The following is a 24,617-nucleotide window of genomic DNA, read 5'->3' as shown; positions in this document are numbered from 1 at the left end:
ATGAAGCAGGGAGAGCTATTTTAAAGCTGTTGCAATAAAACAGCTAGGAATAATGAGAGGATGCAATGGGACAGCCTTAGAGTTGATGCAAAACAGATATGGTTGAGATAGTAAAATTTGCTATTGAATTTATTTGAGATAGAACAAGGCGTGTCTAGGACTTTGTCAAAGTTTTGTCAAAGCTTTGTCAAAGCTTTCTCTCCATCTTACACCAGTGAGAATGGCACATATTACAAAAAAAAAAAAAAAAAAAAACAACAAAACTAGCAACAACAAATGTTGGGGAGGATGTGGAAAAAAAGGAACTCTACTACACTGCTGGTGGGAGTGCAAACTGCTGCAACCACTATGGAAAGCTGTATGGAAGTTCCTCACACTGCTAAAAATGGAGCTTCTGTATGAACCACCAATCTACTCCTATGTATCTACCCCCAGGACACAAAAATATTAATTCAAAAGGACACCTGCACCCCTATGTTTATCGCAGCACTATTTACAATAACTAAGCTATGGAAACAACCCAAATGCCCCAAAATAGATGACTGGATCAAGAAGAATTGGTGCACATACACAATGGAATATTACTCAGCAATCAAAAAAGATAAAATGCCATTTGTAGCAACATGGGTGGAGCTGGAAGCGATCATCCTTATTGAAATAAGCCAGAAAAAAAAAGAAAAATATTTTTTATTTTTTAATTTATTTTATTTTATTTTATTTTATATAATTTTTACATCATTTTTCATTTTTGCACAATGTATGCATTTTCACTTTGGTTATATTCCTCATACAATTCCCACTCCCCTTATTTTGATTCTAATCCCTCCTCTACACCGCCCCCCTCCCGTGTGTCTCTCGTTTATAGTTGCTTGTTAATTTTGACTTTTTCATTATTATAATTGGTGTTTTTCCTGGGCCCTTCTTTAGGTTTTCTAAATTCCTACTATGAATGAGACTATATGGTATTTTTCTAGAAAAAAGAAAAATTAGAGGGTGTCACTTATAGGAGGATCCTTATAGAGGATCCAAATAAGGGATTAGGAAATAAAAAAGTAACTATAATAAAGTAAAAATCAAAATCAACAGCAACTATAAACCAGAGACATTCTGCAGGTGGGGAGAAGGGAGTAGTATCAGAACGGGGGTGGGAAGAGCACAAGGGACCATGGCGATGGTTCACAGGTGAATGGGTGGTAGGAATTTCACAGGGACTATAACTGGGATGAAAATGCATACATTGTACAAAAATGAAAAATGATGTAAGAATTATATGAAATAAAATAATTAAAAAAAATTAAAAATGCTTAAGATGGTGAATTTTATTCGATATGTATTTTACCATAATAAAAAATACTAAAATTTTTTAAAATATGATGAAAAAAAGTTCTCATCACAGAAAATAATTGTAACTACGTGTGGTGGTGGATGTTACCTGGAATTATGGCAGTGATCAATCCACGGTACCTACACATCTTGAGTCCTTATGTCCTACAACTGATACTAATATAATGTTATATGTCAGTTGTATCTCAATTAAGCACAATACCAAAACAAAATATTGCCAGTGGAAAAGTAAAAACACTGGGAGATTTATACGACAAAAAAAAAAGTACAGCTATATAAATTTTTTGTGGCTAAAATTGAGCACATCTGTGAATTGAGAGACAAACAGAGTCTACAGTCCCAGGGGGAGAGTTGAATAACATCCCAGATGCAGAGAAATCAGAAATCAGAGCCAGGAAGGTAGAATATTTTGGACTGGAGGGAATTTTTTTTTTTTTTTTACTACTTTCACTACCTGCATCTCCTTCTCCATAAGTAGGAGACAGAGATTGACACCTGCTAATGGTTATATTGAATGAGAAACCTCAGGGAAGGAGAAAAAAATTTGAAATACTAATAGAAGACTATACCCTATTGTTTTCCCCTTATATCATAAACAATGGATATGAGAAAACATTACAATGCCTTCTTTCTATGTTATATCTGATTGTAAAAATATCTAAGTAAATGAGCATGTGATAGAATCTTAAAAATATTATCCACAGTAGGTTCTCTGTCTGAAGAGTTTAGAAAGAAGCATGGAGGGCACAGTGTAATGTAGAGCAAAGGAGTAGATGACAGGAGAACTTAAGGTATCTGCGATTCATTTTCTGCATGAAAACATCAGAAGAACAAGGAGCAATGGAGCAAGATGGGTTTTCAGAGGAACTGGAAGACGACAGGAAGGCAGAGGCAAGATGCTTGCCATCCTATAGGAATCAATCTCTGCCAAAGTTGATTCACAGCTAATAACATAACTCAATACAATTTTATTTTGGGTATTTATCATGGTGTGATGTTTACATTTTCTAAATCATTGCCTTATATAACTTATGTAAGTTATTTTAGAGCTAGTCCGGGGAGAGAAAGCTGAAGAAATTTATTTCAATTTTTGAAAAATACCTTCTGAAGAAATAAGTAATCTGGAGACTGAAACCTTGAAAAACGTTCTTTTAGGGTGAGGGTTATAAAAAATATAGTATATTTTCCAAAGAGATGAAGATAACAGGGAGATGGGGATTTCTTTTGCATCTGCACTGAGGGATGTATAATCCCCAGCAGAAAGTGAAATGGGTAATATATTGAGTCCCTAGGAAGTTAAAGACAGACCATTGCAAACAATACCCATAATCCCCTTTTCCACATAGACTGCAACCCACAGGGAAAAGACTAAACAATTACCCTGTTTATAACCAAGATCTTCAGTAGAAATGTGATTATATTAAAGACTTCCTATTTCTCTGCTACTTGCAAGGACTGCTAATCATCATCAGAAATTATGACCTGCAGTTCAGAACATTACCAGGCTATAGCTGAAGTGAAGTCTGGACAGTATTCTCAAAGACTAAAAGAAATCAAAGCCTCAGAATCTAGAATCGCCCATCTAAGACCAGAGGGGTAAACTTTAGGATAAGTGAACAGTGAGATTTTCTGGATAGGGAGGGTAAGTTTCTTCATGTCATTTCTATTACTATAATGTTTGCCTTGAGTTACACGGCAAGGGCCCCAGACATGTCTATTTCTTTCTCCTATTGTGCAGTTTTGAGATCTGATGTTCTTTGCTGTTTTGGCTTATGTAGACTGGGATCACACAAGGGTCACTCAGTTTCATGAAAATGGCAAACCCGGTTCCACTGGTTCAGGTGGCTGGCTGCCCGCATTGCCAGTTGTTGGATGAGGTACTGAGGAGGAGCTGAGTTGCTCTCTAATGTAATCTTTTCTTCTGTGTCCACATATTGTTTAGAAAAGAATGACTCCTGGAAATGTCTCCTCCATGACTGAATTCATTCTCCAGGGCTTAACAGACCGACCAGACCTGCAGCTCCTGCTGTTCCTCCTCTTTCTAGCAATGTATGTGGTCTGCATGGTAGGGAATTTAGGTTTAATCATTTTAATAGCACTGAATTCACACCTCCACACTCCCATGTACTTTTTCCTTTGTAACTTGTCCATCATAGACATGTGTTATTCTTCTGTGTTTACACCCAAAATGCTGATTAACTTCATATCAAAGAGGAATACTATCTCCTACCCGGGATGCATGGCTCAGCTTTTCTTTTTCTGTTTTTTTGGTATTTCTGAATGCTATGTGCTGACATCAATGGCCTATGATCGCTATGTGGCCATCTGTAACCCACTCATGTACAGTGTTGCCATGTCCCCTAAGGTGTGTTCCAGTCTTATGCTTGGATCATATTTCATGGCATTTTCTGGTTCTTTGGCTCACACCCTATGCATGGTGAGACTGACCTTCTGTGATGCCTACATCATCAACCATTATTTTTGTGACATCCTTCCTCTGCTCCAGCTTTCCTGCACAAGCACCTACATCAATGAGCTGGCTGTTTTTATTGTGGGAGGCATCAACATCGTTGTGCCCACTGTCACCGTCTTCATGTCTTATGGTTTCATCCTCTTCAGCATTTTCCGTATCAGCTCCACAGGAAGCAGGTCCAAAGCCTTCAGCACCTGCGGCTCACACATCATTGCAGTTTCTCTTTTCTTTGGATCAGCTTCATTTATGTATCTCAAGCCCTCTTCTGCTAGGTCTATAGAGCAGGGAAAAATCTCCTCTGTCTTTTATACCAATGTGGTTCCCATGATGAACCCCTTAATTTATAGCTTGAGGAATAAAGATGTTAATATGGCTATGAAAAGAACTCTAAGTAGGATGAAGTTTTCATCATAAATAGTATCTCTGTGCGCAGTTAGTCACAGCACAGGAGACTCTGTTATGTAATTCCACTAATTTTTTAAAAAATATTTATGTATACAGGAACTGCAGTGTAGGCCAGAGGTGTGGGGACTGAGAGGATTCACCAGAGACGAAGTGGGGAGCAGAACAGGTGGATCTATAAAATACACTGCTCAGGGGACCAGCGGGTGAGTCAGGAGACGTCTGCTGCGCCATGTGGGTTAGCTTCTTGCCAGGGGACTGAACTCATGGTGCAGTGGTGGCAATAGCATAATAGTGCTATCTTTAATCCCTGTGACACTAGGGAGAACCTCCTTCCACTAATTTTATTTGCAAATTTCTTTTCCATAGCTGTGTTACCACTATGAAAGAAACTACAAGTTTTTCCTTATAGTTTTTATCCAGTTTTTATAGGATTGGTCTTCTCTCCTTCCTCTCATTTGCACAATTTCTTTTCCTTGTTCTTTATACATTTAGTAATGCTAAAAAATGAAATTTACTGACATTTTTTTAAAATCATTTTGAACCCCCCAACCCCCTACAGAATTGGAAAATGTGGATTTTTAGAGGTTTGTCAAAACCACGTCATATTACACAAAAAGACAAACGTTTGGGATTTAACCCATAAAAGTAGATGTATTTGGTATATAACATGATTATTCTAGCATGTTTGGTGGTAATAATAAAAGTTTGTATTTCTGTGTGTGGCAGGGTTGGATACATTTTGTTATATTCACTGTGTAGGGTGGTGGTAGATTTTAATGAAGTATTCTTAAAGGACAAATGCAAAAGTTAAAAAACAATGTAGTTTCAATCAATTGTAAAGTTCCTTTAAGTGCATTTGGTATAATCAGCAAATAGGAATGTATGGGATACTTCAGAGTATATACTAACTGTGGGTGCTTGTTGGAGCAAAGAAAGGAGGGGAAAGCTAAGCAGAATTAAATAGGAAGTAATGGATTGTAAAAGATAAAATTGTTTATCATATAATCATGTTTTGTATAATGCTAAAATGTATTCATATATTTGTGTGGGAAGTTATATGTATGTATGAAAATATTTTCATTCATATTTTAACAGCCACTAGATATGTATTAAGCAAATGTACCTAAAGGTCATAGATGTACCAGAACAAAAAGGAAAGAAATTCTCTCTATACTGTTTGTCCAAGGGGAATATGCAATTTTCTGGATGTGAAATTGGGAGTAAAATATTGAGCCTTCAAAGACACGGGGTAAAACATCTCTGTCTGTTATCAGCTTCTACACTCTGTCTTCCCTAAAGGATTTGAATTATGGAGGGGGAAAGCCTCTGATGCACCCCTTAGAGGGAGATGCTGAAGCTCAGAATAAGATAATGAAGCTGCTGTTCTGGGATGTGCAAACACTGAGAGCTGCTGACAGGCATCCTCTGTAGTTCAGTGATCACCTCTGGCAATATCATTATTAAAGGTTATGAACTTTATCAAATGGACCCTGAGAACAAGCCAAGGGTTAGGTTTCTAAATGTCTGAGTGCCCCACACAACAGAGGAGGCAGGGTTTACTTCGCTCCCATCACTGCCACAGCAGCACAAGGTTCTATTTTTAGAAAATGTTGGAGAGGAAGCCATGGGCATTTTGATGTCTTTCCATAAAGAAGAGTGATCTTTGAATCCTTTAGGGCTCCTCTGTGGTTGTAACTGTGAACAAGTAAAGATCTCTGTGGGATAACAGTAGTGATGAGAAGTAGTGCTGCGATTCTAGGATTTTAGAGCCTCCATTCTTCTGTCTCTGAGAGAATTTCCTGTGAAGGAGACCTTCTTCCATTGTTTGTGTATAGTTTGGTAAGTCAAAGTGTCTCTGAGATTCTGTTTGCCCATCTCACCTGTGGCCTGTGCTCATGATCCCTTCCTGACAGCCCCTCTGGTGGTGGCCACCACACTGTAACTCCTTGAACAATGAAGCTTCCTTCCTGGTTATTTTCTTTTTTGTTTTCTAGTGTACTCTTATTTCCAGTCCTCCTTATTTTCTATTAACTCTTCAGATGCCAGCTGAAGGGAAACTTCTGTCCCATCCATCATGCAGTTGAGGTGCTCTTTTCCCATGTCCCCAGTGTAGAGTGGTCAGGCTTCACACACAGACATGAGAGCAGACATGCTTTTGTCTTTGCCTGATTATTTGTCTTCCCTGTGAGGGAGGGCACCTGTATCTTTTCTCTCTTTACCACTTAGTGCTTACAGGAGCTGGCATTTAGTAAAGGTATAATAAGTGTTGGTAGATTAAGTACCTAACATTAACTATGACTTCAAGTTTTATATGTGTTGGAGAAGTTGCTCAGCATTGTTATTACTTCTCCTTTCTTAAGTAAATATGTAATAATGTACTTATTTGTACCTAGATAGTTGCATGTATTCAGGATTTGGAGGAAGAAAGTGAATGAGGCGATTCCTGGGTGCAAAGTAGAATAAGTAAACTCAGAATTCCTGGCATTAATCTCTCTTGATTTAAAATTCAATTTTGTTTTTTTGTTAAAATAACTGCTTCCTCATCTCTCAAATGAAATATCTACTTGAAAGGTCTTTTGTAGTCATTCATTTGCTTAGGATTTATACTGAAGCAGATGAGATACAGTTTAGGTTTTGCCCCTTTGTAGTAGAATCATTTCATTTTCAGAGGCTCAGATTAAATATATGGAATATAAGAGGCTTGGTTGGACTACTTTAGGGTTCCAGGAATTTTAAAAATTTTGTGATATTGTATCTTAATTTACTGCTTATTCAATGATAGGGTTGAACTGAATTAATGATACACACTATGGATAAGTATAAGAATCATTGTGGAGACTATTGAAAATATGATCTCTTAGTGCCATGTCAATCATGCACATCTGTGATCCTGAGTTATGCTTTTGAAGTTCATTTTCAGTATTTCTGTTACTGTTTATGTGCTGGTAGTCAGAATTTTCTTTCATCTTATATGATTCTGAAACTGTGGACAATGGGCTGAAGTCAAATCTTGTAGAAAGGACATAGGCTAGAGGACCAGGCAAATTTGTATGTCCTCGAATATGTCCAATAAAAAATTTTTCAGATCTTAGCCGAACTAAATTTTGTAATTTAGATAATAATGGCAGAATATGCGATGTTCCTGATAAAAGAGCAGTTTCCAACGATGGGAACAATGACACAACATATTTAGAATCAGAGTACAAGTTTAAAGGCTGAGTATAAGCTTCTAAAGTCATAATAACTGTAATAATTTCAGCTTGCTGCGCTGAAATATTCGGTGTCATTTTTCTTAATGGCTTTTTTCCTGGACTATGAACAACAGATATACCTGATGAAGACCCATCAGTAAATACAAGTGTGGCATCAGGTAATGGTTCAATACTAGTAACTGAAGGAAATATAATTGCTGTTTCTTCTACAAATTTAATCAATGGATTTTGAGGCAAATGAAATTTAATTTGTCCTGTAAAATTTTGTACAGTAATCACCCAATCATCATCATTTTGTAATAAGAATTCAAATTGTGCTTTATTATATGGAATTATTATATTACCTGGATCTTTGCCAAATAATTCTCGAGATCTCAATATACCTTTCATAATTAACCAGGCACACATTAATGGATATGTAGTAACCACACGTGTTTGTACGTGAGATAAATGTAGCCACTCCAAAATGCCATTTTGCCATAAGCAGGCTGTTGGAGTATAAACAGTCTGAATAATTAATAAGTCCCAAGTTTTTGAATAATCCACTTGAATAACTTTTGCTTCAGATAATTTTTGTTCAACTAATTTAATACTTTGCAATGCTTCCTTAGTTAATTGACGAGGAGATTTAGGATTTGAATCTCCCTGTAAAATTGCAAAAAGTGGATGTAAATCTCCAGTAGTAATTTTTAAGTAAGGCCTTATCCAATTAATGTTCCCTAATAATTTTTGAAAATCATTCAAAGTCTGTAATTTATCAATACGAACCTGCAAATTTTGTGACATAATGTAATCATCATATATAACTTTTCCTAAATAATTTAGAGGTCTATCTCTTTGAATTTTATCAGGGGCCACTATTAGGCCATATGCAGTCAGTTGTTTTATAAGATGTTTCAATATTTGATCTGTAATTTTTTTCATAGGATGACTTAGGAGAATATCATCCATATAATGAATAATATATGCTTCTGGAAATTTTAACCTTGTCTTTTGTAAAGCTTGATCTATAAATTTTTGACATAAAGTAGGAGAATTTTTCATACCTTGTGGCAAAACCTTCCATTGATAACGTTGCCACGGTTTTTGAAAATTGCTGGATGGAATACTAAAAGCAAATTTTTTACAATCATCTGGATGTAATTTAATTGTAAAAAAGCAGTCTTGAAGGTCAATAATAATAACATAGCTGTCTTTTGGAACTGCCACAGGAGAGGGCAACCCAGGTTGTAGGGCCCCCATGTCTTGCATTGTGGCATTTACCGCTCTCAGATCCTGCAATAATCGCCATTTGCCAGATTTTTTCTTTATGCAAAAAACAGGAGTATTCCAAGGACTCGTAGACGGTTCCAAATGACCCTTAGCTAATTGCTCTTTAACTATAGTTTGAATAGCCTGGATCTTTTCTGAAGTGAGGGGCCATTGATCGATCCAGACAGGATTTTTATTTTTTTAATTAATTTTATTAGTATATTGTTGAGTTTCAATGGCCCCTATAAAAAAGCCTGTTTATCTATCACATCAGGGGTAACTAAAGACATTTGCAGAGACTCCATTACATCACGTCCCCATAGGGAAAACGGCAAGGCAGGAATCACATAAGGCTGAAACTTTCCTTTCTGTGACCCCAGTTGCCAAGACAACATTTGTGAGCTTTGAGCAACATTATTGGCCATGCCCAATCCAATCAGCGTGGAGGAAGAATTTAACACAGGCCAAGCCGCAGGCCAATTTTTACCTGCAATGCATGACCGGTCAGCTCCTGTGTCTAACAATCCCATAATTGGGTGTCCATTAACAATTAACTTTTTTAATGGTCTTTCTTTTGTAATGCTTTGAGTCCAAGCAACCACATCTGTGGACCCAAAACCCAAAATCTTTCTTCCTTCAATACTGGATTAGGTAATTTAATATAAGAAAGCACAAGAATCTGTGCAATACGCTGATTTTTATGAATTTGTATTGTTTCCTTTAAAGGTCTGATCATAACTTTAATTTTTTCAGTAAAATCAGAGTCTACAATGCCCGGAAGTACTTCAAAATTCTTTTTATAATTTGAACTACGGCCAATTATCAGCCCCACTGTTCCTTGGGGTAGTGGTCCCTTTAAACAGGTTTCAATAGGTGTAACTTCATCGATGGCTGAAAGAATAACATCAGCAACCGATGCAAGATCAAGTCCGGCACTTCCTGGAGTGCCTCTAGGTAATTCATGTATGGTTACAGTAGAGTTAGGCGCTGCAGTCTGTGTAATGTTATTAAGCGCCGAGTCAAACCCTCTTTTGTTTACGGGGCTGAGGGCTTGCCCCTCTGAAAGTTTTTTGACATCTCATTGTTTTGTTCCAATTTATGACCATCTATATGCCATTTGGAATGGCATTTACTCGCCCAATGATTTTCCTTGCCACAACGTGGACAAGGTTTAGGAGCCAAAGTAGACTTATCAGGATTTTTTACTTTATCATTTATTTTGTTACAATTTTTACTCAGATGGCCAGGCTGTTGACAATTGAAACAAATTGGAGCATTTGCTCTTCCTCCTTTTGGCATGGACCGCACAAAAGAAGAAAATGGTTGTTCTTTCATTGCTGCGGCATAAGCCAGACCCTGAATAACGGCCGGACTGGCATCCATGCATGCTTTAATAAAGTCCTGGATTGTACCTGTCTTCCTAATTGGCCTAATTAACTCTTGGCACAGAGAATTTGCATTTTCAGAAGCTAATTGCTTTAACAACATTTCTTTTGCTTCCGTATTTGGAAGCATTCTATCTGAAGTTTTTTCTAAGCGAGCCACAAAGTTTTCATATGGTTCCTCCTGCCGCTGACGAATACCTGCCAACAGTGTTGAACTGCCAGCAGGAGGCGGCAAATTTTTCCAAGCAGCTACTGCCATTATACCAATTTCAGTAAGAATATCTTTTGGTATTTTCAATTGTTCCCTAACATTAGCATACTCACCTGTTCCTTTTAACATAGGCAAGGTAGGCTGCATGTTTTTAATAAAAATAGATTTTCTAATAAGTTCAGCTGCACGGTCCTTATAATCTGTTCTCCAAAGGACATAAGTCCCGGGAGGCAGGACAGATTTTGCCGTCTGGTACCAATCAAAAGGTGTAAGATAAGAGACACGCAGGGTGTCAACAACTTGCAAGGTGTAAGGAGAACTGGGCCCCGTTGTCCTTACAGCTTCCTTTAGCTCTTTTAACGTTTTCAAAGAGATTGGTTCCCAGGCCGGTTCCTGACCCTCCCAGTATTCTACCGGAAAGGTAAAGGAAAAATCTCCTTGCTCCCGGGCTTCTCGTGCAGCACAAAATATTCCTCCCGATAAAGGAGGAGCAGGAAGTCTTTGGGGGATAACCCGCCAAATGGGCGAATTAGGAGTATTAGGAGGAGCCATAGAAAAAGTCTGTGGAGGCGGCAGTGAATCAACGCTCGTTTCTCTAAGAGATTCATTAACAGCCTCATTAGTATTGTCACTATTTTCCCCTTCAAGTGACACATATTCTGGTTCTTGTGGCTGGAGGGCCGCCATTTCCTCGTATTCATCGGGTGCAGATGGAGCGGTACCCGAATAATTTCTGGTCGGACTTGCAAAGGGGAGCGACTCATGGTCACTATTCTCATCAGAAATTTCTCCCTTCCATAAATCTGCCTCTGTGGTATCTACTAAAAGATCTCTAATTTGAACCCAGAGGGAAAAGGCTTGAACAGGGACCTGAGTCGGTCCATTCTGATTATAAAACTTTCTAATTTCCTTGCCTACTCTTTTCCAATTTGTTAAGGAAAGACTGCCCTCCTCTGGAAACCATGGGCAGACTTTCAAAATAAACTCATAAAATTCACTGAGGGATCTGTTACTTATTGTCATCCCTCGGCTTTTCAACATGTGACTTAAAACTGAAAGGAAAAGTCCTCTATTTCTAGAGTAAGAGTGTCCCATTTTTTTATGGATTACTCGCCTTCTTTAACTGGTCAGCCTTTACCAGCGGGCCCGCGGCGCCCCGACGAGACTCCCTATCCTCCGATAAAAAAGAAAAAAAAAGTGAAGAGATAGCTTACCTAGAGCTCATTCTCCGCGAACACGTCTTCTTCTTAAGGAAAAACCTAGAGAGTGGATCGCTTAGAAAGCGAAACTAAAAACACTCAGCGATGCTCGCCTGACCGTACTCCTCGCGGAGTATTAGAAAGCCTTGGTATAGGGGTGACCGTATAAACCCCGGTCTCGGACTCCCAAGGGAGACCCCACTAAACCGTAACGGCTTTCGCGGAACTGCAGGTACGAGCCCACACAGGCTCCGCGGCTCAAGTGAGCCTTGGAGCGCGAACACAAGCACTCACACAAACAAACACGCAGGCACACAAAGCAGAGAAGGCCAAATCTTCCAGCCTCACGGAGCCCCACTGTTTGGGACTCGAGCCCCACGTTCGGGCGCCAGCTGCCGCGGACCAGCCCAGCAGTGGCGGGAGATCGAGACAATCTCAGGGTTGGTTGAGAATGAGCAAAAGGTGATCGAAAGAATTAGGGCGAGGGACAAGAAAGAATGACACACAGACACACTCAAGGGAGAGTGAAAATCTGAGTGCACTTTATTGTAGACAATCTTTTTTTTTATACTTTTTTACAGTAATTGCTTCATTGTTTCTGCATAGCATATAGTTAATCATTTATCAAGGTATACGTGCACATTGTGTCATTTATCATTACATCTTGCTTATAGTTTATCAAATAAATCAAGTACAAATCAAGAACATTTCATATTCTAATCTCCATACTGGAGGCTCATTCTAGAACATCTGAATTATGATTATATTTTTATTATTACTTTATTATTTTGTTTTCCATGTACTATTATTTATTCTCATACCTATGTTTAGCTATATTGTTCACTAAGTACTAGTTTCTGTTTCCATAGTTGCATTCCTTTACTCTGGCGCCTAATTGCTGGCAATGAATAACAACATATTTTGGTGGTGCCTTAACAACGCCCAGGCCTAATTGTTCCAGTTATTCGTCATGGCTGAAAAGGTGGGAACCAAATTCCCCTCGGGGACTGCGTCTGTCTTAGGTTGTCAGAATTCACTTCCTGATCTTACCCGTCATTGACTGTCCAGTCCAGCGCACAGGGGCAGGGGGCTTCTTATGCCACACTAGCACAGCCACCCAATTAATGCGAAATTGCGGCAATTGTCACATTGCTCTCAGGAGCCGCCACAGAAAGGGGTCAGTATTCATTATTTAGTGGTTAGATTAGGATAGGCTCAGATCAGATTTAGAAATCTACAAAGTTGGCTACAGCTGGAAATGGTTGATGCAGAAACCTGAAGTAGAAAAGGAGGAAGTAGAAAAGTGCGCACAATGTTCTCCTTCAAAATGAATTAGAATAATAGAAAGATTAGTAAGGAATCACAGATGTCTAGAAATAATCTCAAGGACTTGTAAATATTTAGTACAAAATAAGTATATCATTTCAAATCAGTAAGTAATGTAATATTTTTAATAAGTATAGCGGAGCAGCATTTAATATTGAGAACAATACAGGTAGATGATTAGGATAACCCACATATATATCATATGTAATAGAATTTTTATACAAATGACTAGGAAAGAACTACAGGAAATATATATATATATATATATATATATATATAACTATTTAATCCCAACCAAGGAGCAGATGAAAAATCATAGAAAACCTTATTTTAACCCTAAAATGAAAACTTCAAAATACAAATATAACAAATAAAAAGTACTAGCTTGAGTGTCTTGCTCTTTGGTGATCTAGATATTCTGGTAGACCCCACTCCCACAAAATAACTATATTTCCAAAACATACATTATACATTGAGTTGTTGATTAAGTTGGATGTGTGGGAAACTGCCCAGGAGACAAAAAGGAAGGAAGAGAAATGTAGAGGAAGGAAATAAGGGAAAAGGAAGGTTGAAATTTAGAAAGACACAAAAAAATTAATCATTGAGAAAGGAACAGACTCACCTGAGGGCAAGGATGTTATTCAGATAAACAGGACTTAAATCTAGATCTCCTAAATTAAAATTGGGAAACTAGAAGGAGAGAAGTAGGTTCTCAGAGTGGTCATGTCCCCATTAATTTTAGTCAAAGAAACGTGTCAATATTGACTGAGGGAAATATTTAACATCTTCATTTCAAGCCCCTAGTGTCTTCAAAAGTTAATATCAACCAAGTATAGTTTTATAGTCAAGGATAACAAAATTTATAATGTCAAAATATCATATCAATATCTTAAAAATCATCTGACCTACAGCTGCAAAGATTTTAGATATTTGTTTTACTAGAATTATAATTATGACAAGGGAGTAGGGAATGACAAGAGGACATAGATTCATAGAAATGAGCGAACTAAACAGGAGCACTCAGAAACTCAAAGGAGAGATTTTAGAAATATAATTGCTAGAATAAAAGTAAATCAATTCAGATTAGACACGGATTAGGAAATCTAAAGAAAATACTCAGCATAAAGCACAGAGACCATAGGATATACAAAATATGTAAGAGCTAAAGATTATGGATCATAGAATGAGCATGTCTCATAAAAGTCTAGCTGAGTCTTAGAAAGAAGTAACAGAGAACATGAGAGGGAAGTAATTGAAGAGATAAACAATGAGCACTTTCTAAGACCATTAAATACAGGAATCCAAAAACAAGGCTAGTTTGGCTGGGTGAAATGAATAAGAGGAAGGTAGTGAGTAAGAGATCTGAAAGATAAAGGGGAGAGAAGGCAGATCATGCAGGGATAGGAGGCCCAGCTTATATGAAGTAGGACAAATAAAAATGTCCATTTCTGGGCATTTTATGATACCATAGGATAAAAAATTCAAAGCAACTAACCCTTGGAAGGACTGACTAATGGACAAGAACCACTAACATCTGAAAACCAGAATGGTGAATTAGGACAGGTTAGAGGAGGGGCCATATGGGGATCTATAGTCATTGTAAAGGTTTCAGCCTTCACCCTGAGTGACATGTTGAGTCACTGGAGAGATCGGGGAAGTGTATTAACATATTATGGCTAGCACTACAACAGGATCACTCTAGCTATTGGGTAACATGGTATATGAAGCAGGGAGAGCTATTTTAAAGCTCTTGGAATAAAACTGCTAGGATAGAATGAGAGGATTCAATGGCAAAGCCATAGATGTGATGAGAAGCAGTTAGATTTGATAGAGATAGTATAATTTGCTATTGATTTTGTTTGAGATAGAAAGACAGGGGCAATATGAACTATAACGTTTTGAGCCCGAATAACTTGAAGAATTGTATTTTCATTCAGTCATATGAAAACTGTTGAAGAAACAGATTTTGTGGTCAAGATCCAGATTTCTCAGTTTTTAAAATTTATTATATAATTGTATGAATGTGTGTAAAGTTAGAGTCTATTATACCTTACACACATTTAATTGCATAATACACTCAAATTGCATACTACACTCAAATATGTATACACACATATACATGTATATGTGTATTTGGAGGGGAACCTACATCTTTACATGACTCTGTGGTTCCTAAGGTTAATTTTTACACTTCGTTTTTTCCACAAACATTCATATATTATTTTGAGAAACAGGAAAATAAAACTTAAAATATTATGTAACCTATAAAATCCTAGAAGAGAACATCAGAAAATATAGATAACTGTGGGTTGACTTTTTAGATACAATGGAAAAGGTATACCTATGAAAGGATGAGTTGATATATTGGACACCTTCAAAATGTGTTCTCTGAAAGGCACTGCCAAAAGACTGAGAAGACATGTCACAGACTATAGAATATATTTACGAAAGACGTATCTGATAAAGAACTTTTATCCAAAGAACTCTTCAAACATCAAGATAAGAAAATGAACAACTTCTTTTAAAAATGGGCAAAAGATCTGAACTGTCTCCTTCCAGAAAAGATAAACAGCAATGAACATATCTCCACATCCTGTGTCATCAGAGTACTGCAAATTAAAACAGGCAGGAGATACCATTACACACCCATTAGAATGTAAAATTCCAAAACACAGACATCAAAAGATGGCAAGAATGTGGAGTAACAAGAAATCTTATGCACTGATGGTGGGAACACAAAAATGGACCAGTCACTTTGGAAGACAATGAGGTGATTTCTTTTAAAACTGATTATAATCTGGCTATGGACATCTTGATATTTTCCCCAAGGAACTGAAAATAGTCCACACAAAAACCTGCATGTGGATATTTATAGTGGTCTTATTCATCATAGCCCACAATTAAGATGTCCTTCAAGAGGTAAATGGAGGAATAAATTATGATATATTATGTAATGGGATATTATTCAGTGCTAAAGAGAAATGAGTTATCACATCAGAAAAAGGTATGCATGCCTTTAGTGCATATTACTAAATGAAAAATCAGTCTGAAAAAGTTCCATTGGTATGATTCTCATTCATGGCAGTAAGGAAAAGCAAGTCTATAGACACAATAAAATAATAGTTTCCATGAATTGGGAGGAAGGAGATATAACTAGGGGGAACACAAAAGGTTTCTAAGGAAGAAACCACTTTGTATGATATTATAATGGTAGGTACATGTCATTATGCATTTGTGAAAACCCATAGAATTACAGCACAATACTATCCTGCAATTATGGACTCTGGTTGATAGAGAAGGAAGCTGTGTGTACATATGGGGAAGGGTTTTGTGGGTTCCTAGTTGAGCTGTACTTTCAACTGCTTTAAATGTAATGTTCATTAAAAATAGGAGAGAGGGGATAAGCTTTAAGTTTATGGGAATATAAAGTACCGCATGGTGTCTGTAGTTGACAAAATGGTTTTTATGCTTGAAAGTTATTAAGAGAATATATATTAAAAGTTCTCATCACAGCAAATAATTGTAACCGTGTGGTGGTGGATGTTATCTGGAATAATGGTGGTGATCACTGCACAATATCTACACATCTTGAGTCCTTATGTCCTACAACTGATACTAACATAATGTCATATGTCAATTGTATCTCAATTCAGCACAATAACAAAACAGAATTTTGCCACTGGAAAAGTAAAGACCCTGGGCAGAATTGGATGACAAAACTAGGAGTACAACTGTATAGGATTATTTTAGTGACTAAAACTGAGCCCGTCTATGAATTGAGAGAAAATAGCCTATAGAGAAAGGAAAAACTGAGCCTGGAGAATCCAGGGGATGTTGACTGACTAACATATATGGGAGGCAGCGAAATCAGAGCCAGGAGGGTAGATTATTTTGGACTGGAGGGAAATATCTTTTTTTTTTGCATTTTTTAATTTTAACATCATTTTTTATATATTTTTAGGCAATATTTGCTTTCTCCCACCCCCTCAGGTTGAGTCCCCATAGAGTCTCCTTCCCCAAGGCACCCGTGCACCATCACCTCAGTCCCCTGTGCTCCTCCCTTCCTCCCTCTCACCGCTCTCCCTCCTCCTCCCCTGCAGGATGTCTCTGGTTTATAATTGTCTGTTTTTGCTTTGTTGTGTTTTGTACTGTTATCATTTTTTTTACATTGATGTCTTATTTGGTTCCCCTATATTCCTCCTATAAGTGAAACCATCCGATATTTTTCTTTTTCCTTCTGGCTTATTTCACTGAGCATAATTCCTTCTAGCTCCATCCACGTTGCTGCGAATGGCATGAGTTTATCTTTTTTGATTGCTAAATAATATTCCATTGTGTATATATACCACATCTTCTTGATCCAGTCATCTATTTTTGGGCATTTGGGTGGTTTCCAGGTTTTACCTATTGTAAATAGTGCTGCAAATAAACATAGGGGTACAGTTGTTCTTTTGAATCACTGTTTTTGTGTCCTTTGGGTAGTTCCCTAGGAGTGGAATTGCGGGGTTGTATGGTAGCTCCATTTTTAGTAGACTGAGGAGCCTCCAGACAGCTTTCCACAATGGTTGGACCAGTTTGGAGGGAAATATCTTTTATGCTACTTTCAATGCATGCAGCTTCTTTTTCATCAGGTATAACATAGAGATGACATCTGCTAACAGTGATAAAGAACGAGAAACATCAGGGGAAGAGAAAAGATTTAACATAGTTTGAGGAGACTATACCTATGACTTTCCCCTCATGTCATAGACATGAATAACAGAGACAACATTAAAGTGACTGCTTTCTATGTTATAAACAATGGCAAAAACATGTAATAAAAGAGCATGTGATAAAATTTTTAAAAAATTGTCCACAGTTGGTGCTCAGGCTGAGGAGGTTAAAGGGAAACACTGACACCGGAAGCATGGAGGGCAGAGTGTAATGCACAGCAATGGAGTGAATGACTGGAGAACTTAAGGTGCCTGCAATTAATTTTCTTGCATGAAAACATCAGAAGAACAAAGAGCAGTGGAGCAAGCTGGGTTTTCAGAGGAATGGGGAGAGGAAAGGAAGGAAGGCAGAGGCAAGAAACTTGGAGTCCTATAGAAATCAATCGCTGCCAAAGTTGGTTCCCATTCACATATTAATAGTACAGCCTGATAAAATTTTATTTTGGGTATTAATCATGGAGTGATGTCTACATTTTCTGAATAACTACACTTACATAATTTTGTGTTAGTTTATTTCAGAGATATCCTGGGGGAGCATAACTGAAGTAAGCTTTTAATTTTTGCAAAAAATGAAGAAATAAGGAAATCTAGAGATGGAAATCTTGCAGAAAAAAATCCTTTTAGGATAAGGGAATAAAGAGGTAATAAAAATATAGTATATTTTCTTTAAGAGATGAAAATAACAGTGAGATGGGAATTTATTTTGCATCTATACTGAGGATGTATAATCCCCAGAGGAGAGTGAAATGGGTAAAATCTGAGTCCCTAAGAAGTTAAAGAAAGACCTTTGTCTTTATTCCCCTTTTACACAGACTCTAACCCCTGGGGAAAAGACTGAACAAGCCTCTACCCTGTTTATAGTCAAGATCATTAGAGGCAAATGTTATAAAATAAAGACTGTATTTTTCTGTGCTACTTGCAAGGACTGCAAAGCATCATCAGAAATTATGACCTGTGGTTCAGAAGATTTCCAGGGTATATCTGAAGTTAAGTCTCAACAGCATTCTTATAGACTGAAAGAAATCAAAGCCTCAGAATCTAAAATTGCCCATCTAACACCAGAGGGGTAAATCTCAGGGTAAGTGAATACTGAGGTTTCTGACCTAGGGAGGGTGAGTTTCTTCACCTCTTTCTAATACTATACTGTTGCCTTGAGATATATGGCCAGGGCCCTAGACATGCCTATTTCTTTCTCCCATTGTTCAGTCTGAGATCTGCTGTTCTCTGCTGTATTTGGCTGATTTAGATGTGAATGACACAGGGTTACTCACGTTCATGATAATGGAAAAGCAGGTTGCATTGGTGCAGGTGGGCTGGCTGCCCGCATTGCCAATTGTTGGACAAGGTGCTGAGGAGGAGCTGAGTTGCTCTCTAATGTAATCTTTTCTCTGTGTCCACATATTGTTTAGAAAAGAATGACTCCTGGAAATGTCTCCTTCGTGACTGAATTCATTCTGGAGGGTTTAACAGACCGACCAGACCTGCAGCTCCTGCTCTTCCTCCTCTTTCTAGTAATGTATATGGTCTGCATGGTAGGGAATTTAGGTTTAATCATTTTAATAGTGCTGAATTCACACCTCCACACCCCCATGTACTTTTCCCTCTATAACTTGTCCATCATAGACATGTGTTATTCTTCTGTGTTTACACCCAAAATGCTGATTAACTTCCTATCAAAGAGGAATACTATCTCCTACCCGGGATGCATGACTCAGCTTTTCTTTTTCTGTTTCTTTATCATTTCTGAGTGCTATGTGCTGACATCAATGGCCTATGATCGCTATGTGGCCATCTGTAACCCACTCATGTACAGTGTTGCCATGTCTCCTAAAGTGTGTTCCAGCCTGATGCTGGGTTCGTACTTGATGGCCATGTCTGGTGCCCTGGTCCTCACTGTATGCATGGCGAGACTGACCTTCTGTGATGCAAACACCATTAATCATTACTTGTGTGACATCCTTCCTCTGCTCCAGCTTTCCTGCACAAGCACCTACATCAATGAGCTGGCCGTTTTTATTGTGGGAGGCATCAACATCGTTGTGCCCACTGTCACCATCTTTGTGTCTTATGGCTACATCCTCTCCAACATCCTCCGCATCAGCTCCACGGGAGGCAGGTCCAAAGCCTTCAGCACCTGCAGCTCCCACATCATTGCAGTTTCTCTCTTCTTTGGATCAGCTTCATTTATGTATCTCAAGCCCTCTTCTGCTGGGTCTATGGATCAGGGAAAAATTTCCTCTGTCTTTTACACAAATGTGGTTCCCATGATGAACCCTTTAATTTATAGCTTGAGGAATAAAGATGTCAAACTGGCTATGAAAAGAACTCTAAGTAGGATGAAGTTTTCATCATAAATAGTATCTGTGTTACCACTGTGAAAGAAATTTAAAGTCCCTCCTTAGTTTTTTTTATCCAGTTTTGTAGGATAGGTTTTCTCTGCTTCCTGTCATTTGTACAATTTCTTTTCCTTTCATTTTTTAATTTACTAATACTACTAAGAACATAATTTATTAACTTTTTTTATCATTTTGTACTCTTCTGTACCCTGCAGATTTGGAAAATGTGAATTATTATAGTCAAAAACATGTCATGTGAAACAAAAAGACAAATGTTTGGAGTTTAATCCATGGACGTAAATGTATTGTTATATCAATGATGATTATTCTAGCATGTTTTTGATGATAAAGATATGAAAAGTTTTATTTTCTATTGTGGATTTGTTGGATATATTTTGGTGTATTCACTATTTAGGATCGTGGTAGACTTTTTTCTCTTAATTTTTTAAAAAATATTTATTTATACATACAAGAGCTGGGATACAGGCCAGAGATGCGGGGGGTGAAAGGATTCACCAAAGACAGTGGGGAACTGAACAGGCAGACTGACTGAAATACACTGCTGAGGGGAGCAACGGGCAAGACAGGAGAGTTCTGCCTCGCCATGTGGGTTGCTCCCTGGCAGGCCGGGAATTGAATTCATGCTGCAGAGGCTGCGGATTGCTTCATAGAGCAGTGCTTAACTCCTTGTGCCACCAGGGAGGCCCAATTTTTTTCTCTTTATGTATTTTTTACATCATTCTTTTTTTAGAGAATGTGTGCTTTCTCATCTCAGTTATAGTCCCCATGAAATTCCCACCACCAGTTCACCTATGTGCCATCACCATAGTCCTTTGTGCTATTCCCACCCCTTTTTTGATCTTACTCCCCTTGCCCCAGTAGAATGTTTCTAGTTTATAGTTGCCTGTCAATTTTGTTACTTACTTTATTATAGTGACTTTTTTTTCCCTGATCCCTTGTTTGGATCCTCTACATTTCTCCTAAAAGTGAAACCATCTGATATTTTTCTTTTTCTTTCTGGTTTATTTCACTGAGCATGATCCCTTCAAGCTCCATCCATATTGTTGTGAATGGCATGAGTTTATCTTTTTTTATTCTTAGTTATATTCCATTGTGTGTGTGTATCAATTCTTCTTGATCCAATCATCCATTTTGGGGCATTTGGCTTGTTTCCATAGCTTACCTATTGTAAATAGTGCTGCAATAAACATAGGGGCGCAGGTGTCCTTTTGAATTAATGTTTTTGTGTCCTTTGGGTATATACGTAGAAGTGGAATTGCTGGATTATATGGAAGCTCCATTTTTAGCAGTTTGAGGAACTGCCACACAGCTTTCCATAGTGGTTGGACCTGTTTACATTCCCAAGGATGGTGGTAGATTTCAATGAAGTATTCTTAAAGGACAAATACAAAAGTTAGAAATAAATGTAGTTTCAATAAATTGTGAAGCTCCTTTAAGTGCCTTTGGTAATATCAACAAGTAGGAATGTATGGGGTGCTTTAGGGTATAAACTAATTGTGAGTGATGGTTGGCACAGAACAGAGAAGGGACAAAAAACTAAGCAAAAAGGAAAAGGAAGTGGTAGAATCTGAAAGGTACAAAGTGTTATCATATAATCATGTATAACATAAAGATAAAAATATATAATTTATGTGGAAAGATATATATGTATATGAAAATATTTTCCTTATTTGTATTTTAACAACCACTATCTATATATTAACAAATGTACCTACAGGTCAAAGAAGTGCCAGGAGAAAGAGGAAAGAAATTATTTCTACAGTGTTTGTCCAAGGAGAATATGCAATTTTTCTGGATGTGAAATTTGGAGTAGAATATTGAGCACCAAAAACACAGGGTGAAGGTGAAATATCTCTATTTGTGTAATATCAGCTTCTTCACTCTGCTTTCCCTAAAGGACATGAATTATGGGGGAGCTCAGAGGAAAGCCTCTTGTGCATCCCTGAGAGGGAGATGCTGAAGCTCAGTTTAAGATAATGAATGAGGCTGCTGTTCTGATGTGCAAACACTGAGAGCTGCTAACAGGCATCCTCTGTAGTTCAGTGACCACCTCCGGCAATATCATAATTAAAAGTTATGAACTTTACCAAATGGTTGCTGACAACAAGCCAAGGGTAAATCTTCTAAATGTCTGAGTGCCCCACACAGAGGAGGAAGGGTTTAGTTCAGTGCTATTACTGCACAGCAGCACAAGGTACTATGTGGAGAATGGTGTTGGAGAGGAAAACACAGGTATTCAGATGACTTTCCGTAAAGAAGAGTGATCTTTGAATCTTTATGTGTCCCCCAGTCAGTGGTCATAACTAGGGACGAGTAAAGGTCTCTGTGGGATAACAGTAGAGATGAGTAGTAGTGCTGATTGTAGGGTTTGCAGGCCTCCATCCTGCTGTCCTTTAGAGAATTTCCTGGGGATTGACCTACTCCTATCCTGTCTGAACAGTGTGGGAAGTCTAAGGGTCTCTGAGATTCTGTTTGCCATCTCTCCTGTGACCTGTGCTCAGATCCGTACCTGACAGCCCCTCTGGTGGTGGCCACCACACTGTAGCTCCTTGAACAATGAGGCTTCCTTCTTGGTTATTTTCTTGTTCATTTTCTAGTGTACTCATTATTTCTAATACTCCCTATTTTCTATTAACCCTTCATCTGCCAGCTGGAGGAAACTTCTGTCCCACCCACCATGCAGTTTAGGCACTCTTCTCTCGTGTCCCCGTGTAGAGTGGTCAGGCTTCATGCACAGACATGAGAGCAGACATGCTTTGTCTTTGCCTGATTATTTGTCTTCCCTGTGAGGGAGGGCACCTGTATCTTTTCTCTCTTTTACCACTGAGTGCTTATAGGAGCTGGCACTTACAAAGGCATAATAAGTGCTGGTAGATTAATTACTGAACATTAGCTATGACTTCAAGCTTTAAATATGTTGGAAGAGTCACTCAGAGTGTAACCCCTTCTCCTTTCTTAAGGACAGATGTAATAATGTATGTCCATAGACCTCCCTCCACACCCCTTAAGTCATATGGATGGAAAACAAAGATGTATATTTTTGTGCCTAGATAGATGTATAGTGTTCAGGATTTAGAGTAAGAAAGTGTGAGTGAGGCAGATTTCTGGGTGCAAAGTAGAATAAGTAAACTCAGAATTCCTGGTATTAAATCTCTAGGTTTAAAACTCCACTTTGTTTTTTTGCTAAATATGTGAGTCTGAAAGGCATTAGTTACTCCTTCAAGATAAGTATTTCCTCATCTCTCAGATGAAAAAAATAATAGTATCTACTTAAAAGGTCTTTTGCGAGGAGTCACTCATTTGCTTAGGATTTATGCTGAAGCAAGATGTAGTTTAGGGTTTTGCTACTGTGTAGTAGAATCATTTCATTTTTGGAGGCTCACATTAAAATAGGGAAAATAAGAGCCTTGATTGGAATAGTCCAGGGTTCCTTGAACTTTAAAAGTTTTGTGATATTTGTGTCTTAATTTACTGGCTTATTCAATGATTGGGTTGGAACTGGATTGCTGATTCACCATATGGTTAAGTGTAAGAATCATTGTGGAGATTATTGAAATTATGATCTCTTATTGCCATGTCAATCATGCATTTCTGTGATCCTGAGTCATGCTTTATAAGTTGATTTCCAGTGCTTATATTACTGTTTATGTGCTGGTAGTTGGAATTTTCTTTTTCTCATATGATTCCTAAACTGTCTGTGGATAGTGGGCTGAATTTAAGTTTTGTAGAAAGAATGTTTCATGGTAACTTGAACCTTTAGTGAGGATTTTGGGGAGGAAGGGGGTCAGTAGTATTCATTATTTAGTGGTCAGTTTAGGAAAGGCTCAGACCAGGTTTAGTAATCTGAAAAGTTGGCAAGAGATGGAAGTGGTAGAAGCAGAAATCTGAAGAAAAAGAGGAAGCAGAAAAGTATGCATAATGTTCTCCTTCATAATGAATTAGAATAATAGAAAGATCATTAAGGAATCACAGATGTCCAGAAATAATCTCAAGGACTTGTAAATCTTTAGTACAAAATCAGTATCATTTCAAATCAGTAAGCAATGTAATATTTTTAATAAGATATAATGGAGCAGTGTATTTATTATTTAGAAAAATACAGATAGATGATTACAGTAATTCACATATCAAATTAAATCACATGTGTAAAAGAATTTTTATACAAATCACTGGAAGAGAACTACAGGAAACATATATAACTAATCCCAACCTAGAAGCAGAGGAAGAAATCATAGAAAATCTTCTTTTAACCCTACAGTGAACACTTCAAAATACAATATAACAAATAAAAGGTATTAGATATAATGTCCCACTATTTGGTGATGTAGATAGTCTGGTGGACCCCACTCCTACAAAATAACTGTATTTCCAAAACATACATTATAAGTTGAGCTGTTGATTATTCTGGATATATGGAAATTTGCCCAGGAGACAAAGGAAGGAAGAGAAACACAGAGCATGGGAAAAAAGGAAAACAGAAGGGTGAAGTTTGAAAAGACACAAAAAATTAATCAGTGAGAAAGGACCAGCATCTGTAGGATACACACAGACATACCTAGGGCAAGAATGTCATTCAGTTAAACCAGGAATTAAATGTGGGTCTCCTAGATTAAAACTGGGAAACTACAAGGAGAGAGGTAGGTTCTCAGTGTGGTCATGTCCCCATTAATTTTGGTCAAAAAACCGTGTAGATACTGACTGAGGGAAATCTTTAGCATCCTCATTTCAAGCCTCTAGTTTCT

At 37.8% G+C, this 24,617-nt stretch overlaps 2 protein-coding genes across 2 annotated transcripts; both read left to right on the top strand.

Annotated features, from left to right (window-relative positions):
* Positions 1–3,292: 3,292 nt before the first annotated feature.
* On the top strand, positions 3,293–4,231 carry LOC311181451 (olfactory receptor 8B8-like; the record flags this gene model as incomplete). The annotated part of the gene is made up of 1 exon (XM_084249921.1): positions 3,293–4,231. The coding sequence occupies one exon, from the start codon at positions 3,293–3,295 to the stop codon at positions 4,229–4,231; it is 939 nt and encodes a 312-aa protein (XP_084106047.1).
* Positions 4,232–18,933: 14,702 nt separating this feature from the next.
* Positions 18,934–19,872, top strand: LOC311181450 (olfactory receptor 8B8-like; the record flags this gene model as incomplete). The annotated part of the gene is made up of 1 exon (XM_084249920.1): positions 18,934–19,872. One exon carries the CDS (start codon positions 18,934–18,936, stop codon positions 19,870–19,872), a length of 939 nt encoding a protein of 312 aa, XP_084106046.1.
* Between the last annotated feature and the right edge of the window lie 4,745 nt (positions 19,873–24,617).

This window comes from Talpa europaea (assembly GCF_964194135.1).
Source record: "Talpa europaea genome assembly, chromosome: 12".
Lineage (NCBI taxonomy): Eukaryota > Metazoa > Chordata > Mammalia > Eulipotyphla > Talpidae > Talpa > Talpa europaea.
The sequence above is the reverse complement of the archived record's forward strand: the minus strand, read 5'-3'. Positions and strand labels throughout refer to the sequence as shown.